The 3,715-nt window shown below is 45.8% G+C and overlaps 1 protein-coding gene across 1 annotated transcript; it reads right to left on the reverse strand.

Moving 5' to 3' along the window:
- Positions 1-278: 278 nt before the first annotated feature.
- Positions 279-3,378, reverse strand: LOC115005719 (forkhead box protein A1-A-like). Its single transcript, XM_029427668.1, has one exon. The coding sequence runs from the start codon at positions 3,266-3,268 to the stop codon at positions 2,132-2,134; it is 1,137 nt and encodes a 378-aa protein (XP_029283528.1). The 5' UTR covers positions 3,269-3,378; the 3' UTR covers positions 279-2,131.
- Between the last annotated feature and the right edge of the window lie 337 nt (positions 3,379-3,715).

Consider the following 3,715-nt stretch of genomic DNA (forward strand, 5'->3'; position numbering starts at 1 on the left):
TCTTCGCCTCATCCTTCTCCTCCTCCTCCCCCTTCTTCCCTTCTCCATCATTCTCCTCCGCCTTCTCCTCCTGCGCCTGCAGCCTCCTCCTCCTCATCCGCCGCCGCCCCATTCTCCTCTCCTCCTCCCTTCTTCTCCTTCGCCTGCCTCCTCCTCCTTCTTCTCCGCTCCTCCCCCTTTCTCCCCTCCTCCTCCACCCTTCTTCTCCTTCTCTTCTCCTCCTTCTCCCCTTCTTCCTCTCTCCTTCTTCTCCTCCTTATCCTCCTTCTCCTAGGAGACCCTCCCACTTCATGCACATGGTAAGAATAATTAATAATTAATAATCGTTGATAGACTGCAGATTAAAAACACATCAGGAAGATTTCTCCTTTTACACACAAAGAGCTTCTATTTTCAAATCAATGCAAACAACTTTAATCTTTGACGTGAACTTAACTATAATATTAATAATAATAAGACTGATTATTATTATTAGGATTATGCAGGAGATCTGGGATCATGTGAAGACGTCACAGTTTTCTGACATTTCATTAACTTATAATTGATAATAATAATTTTACATCAGGAGGACTTGAATGTTCACATATTCGTGTTTCTGGACATCATTTCAGATTTGTTTAAAGTGACCTTTAGTGGGTTCTCTGTCTTCTGCATGAGAAATATCTGCACAAATGAAAGTTTCTGCTTCCCAGCATGCTTTGTTGCTGCTGCTGTTAATAAAATAAAATGTTTTCTGATAAATATAATGTTGCTGTTTTCTCTGCAAGTTATTTATTATAATATATTTAATACATTATACCGAGAAATTCCAGATTCATTCACCAATTAGTTCTTTTATTCATCATCAATATTCGTAATTCTTTTGTGCTTTTGATTCACCAAAATATGAAGAGACAGAAAGAAATCATAAAAGTTTAGTTCAGGGTTTTATTGGCGTTATTTCCTAAAGTTCTGCACGTCATATACAAAACAATATATGTAAATATATATACGTGTGTGTGTGTGTGTGTGTATAAATATAAAAGTTATGTATTTCACATTCTGAACAGAAACGTTGGTAAAATGTAATAAAATGAAGTAATGAGCCGGCATCAATAGATTAAAGTTCAGGGGGGGGGCTTTAAACCAGAAGCTTTACTCTGAGTGGGGGTTTCTCACCATGAGGGCCGCGACCCCTCGGGAGGTCAGGAGGTCGTGGGAGAAGTAAACCCTCCTCATATTTCAGAATTAAAATAAATGAATCCTTTAACTCAGCAGAGCAGATCTTTAAATTATAAAACTGTAAATATAAAACTTTTCTCTGTTTTTCTTCTTCAGGCTTTTAAAAACATTTTATTAAACTTGAATAATAAAACATAAATACAACGATCTGATCCTTCAGTTTCATTAAATTAATTAAAAGAATATATTTACATTAAGCTCCGACTGAACGGCAGGAAGCATCTGCAAAGCCCCGCCAAAGTAAAACCATTTCAGTGTAAATATGAACAGGTCTAAGACAAAGTCCAAGGTGAAGTCTTTAAATGTCCAAAGATCTTCACTTTAATATGAAACAGAAAAGCAGCAGATCTGCAGATTTGAGGCTGAAACAGACTTTAAAGACTTTTCTGCAGCAAAATAAAAAAAAGATTATTAATGAACTAATTAACTGTGAGATTTAGTGTAGAAGACAGTTTAATGTGCAATGCATGATGGGAGATGGAGTAGAGTTAGTTGCCTGCAGGAAACTGATCTTAAACTTTGTGCGAGTCCTCGTCATGTTGGTGAAAATCTAGAAATCGTTTTTAGAGGCCTGAAAATATCCACAGCTGCACGATCAACGTTTGTAAAGAAAGAAAACTGCACTTTTATTTTTTAGGAGCCTTTAGTTTCAGTAATGATTTATTTTCCTTTTTTTAAATTCAAGTGGCAGTTTGATGTATTTTTTAAGAATACTGATTCTGTTTATTTATTTAGGATCCTCCGAACACTGAATGTGAATCACAGGGGGGGGGGGGTGTTAAGAAGCTTTGGCTGTGACTTGTGTGTAAAAGGAGAACACAGACCTGGGGTCAGTTTGTTTACATGTCTCTGGGTCGGTCACAGTCAGAAAGGAAGTCCATGCAGAGAGTAAGAGTCCAAACAGGAAGTACTAGGAGGTGTTGAGCAGCGGTCGGGGATACACCCCCTGGTAGTAGGACGCCTCCAGCGGCTCCATGCTGCGACCCCCCCCAGCGCCGTGGTAGGAATACTGCAGCGCCTCGTAGGCCTTCAGGTCCAGTTTGTGCTGCTGCTCCGAGGACGACATTAAGTTATTGATGGAGAACGGGTGGTTGAAGGCGTAGTGGGGGTCGCCTTTCAGGTGCGACTCCATGGAGTGGGGGGGGAGAGAGAGCGAGGACAGCACCTTCAGGTCCGACGGCCCGCCCCCCCGCAGGTCCAGCCCTGGAGGCGAGGCCTGGCTGGAGGATGGCAAGGAGGAGGCGTCCAGGAGTCCCGGAGGTTTGATGGTGTCCCCCGAGGGAGACACTCCTCCGCCGCCCCCCCCCTGCTCCTTCCTGCCATCGGACTTCGTGGTCATCTTCTTCTCGCACTTGAACCTCTTCTGGCGCCGCAGGTAGCAGCCGTTCTCGAACATGTTCCCAGAATCCGGGTGCAGCGTCCAGTACGAACCCTTCCCCGGTTTGTCCGGCGAGCGCGACACCTTGACGAAGCAGTCGTTGAAGGACAGCGAGTGCCGGATGGAGTTCTGCCAGCGCTGCTGGTTCTGCCGGTAGTACGGGAACAGGTCCATGATCCACTGGTAGATCTCGCTCAGAGTCAGCATTTTGCTGGGTGCCTGCTGGATCGCCATGGTGATGAGCGAGATGTAGGAGTACGGCGGTTTGGCGTGCGGGTAGCTCCGCCTGAATGTTTTGTTGTCTCGACCGCGGTTCAGCCCACCGCCGCCGCCGTACGCCATGCCGGGGCTCATAGTGGGACTCATGCCACCGTATGGGTTGAGACCCATTGAGGCCTGCTGGGCCGACACCGAGCTCATGCTAGTCGGGCTCAGAGTCCCGCCCATCGAGGCCACGCCCCCGCCCAGACCCGACATGGCCGCTGGAGCCGGGCCACCCATCCCCCCCACTGGGGCGGGGCTCAGACCGGTGCCGCCGTATGACATGTTGAAGGAGCCAGATGTCGTCCCATTGCTGGACATATAGCCTGACATGGAGCCCATCCCGAGACCAGAACCCATCCCACCGCCTGCCATCGGAGAGTAAACCTGCAGAGAGAAAACAGACATGTTACGCTAGAACCAGAACCAGAACTCTACATTGATGTATTTCTGTAGTCCGACCCTGAAATCAGCATCTCTCTGGTTCCCTCCACTAAAAACCAACAGGATTGGATTTTGGATTATTGCAGAAAATAATCTGTGACAAACAGAAGTTTATGATTCACGTTTAGTTCAGCAGGATAATCTCCACACATGAACACGTTTATCATCGTTTAGGTGAACAGCTAACGTTAGACTATAAAGGAACTACAGCAGGTCACATGACTTCATGTCACCACCGCTAAGCTAACGCCGGCTAATGTTAGCGTGATGGCATTTAACGTCCCCGACAACCTGTGTCGTCTCATATAGACTTGTTAGCAACCCCTTTTTAAATTGGTAAAGCAGCAGTGCATCATGAGAGTTCTTCTCTCCTCTGATTCAAAGGTTAAACATCAGAGTTTCTCTTGCACG

This window comes from Cottoperca gobio, unplaced genomic scaffold (assembly GCF_900634415.1).
Source record: "Cottoperca gobio unplaced genomic scaffold, fCotGob3.1 fCotGob3_353arrow_ctg1, whole genome shotgun sequence".
NCBI lineage: Eukaryota > Metazoa > Chordata > Actinopteri > Perciformes > Bovichtidae > Cottoperca > Cottoperca gobio.

Coding starts and splice junctions, on each gene's coding strand:
- LOC115005719 (XM_029427668.1), bottom strand. CDS start 3,268: ATGTCTGTTTTCTCTCTGCAGGTTTACTCTCCGATGGCAGGCGGTGGG.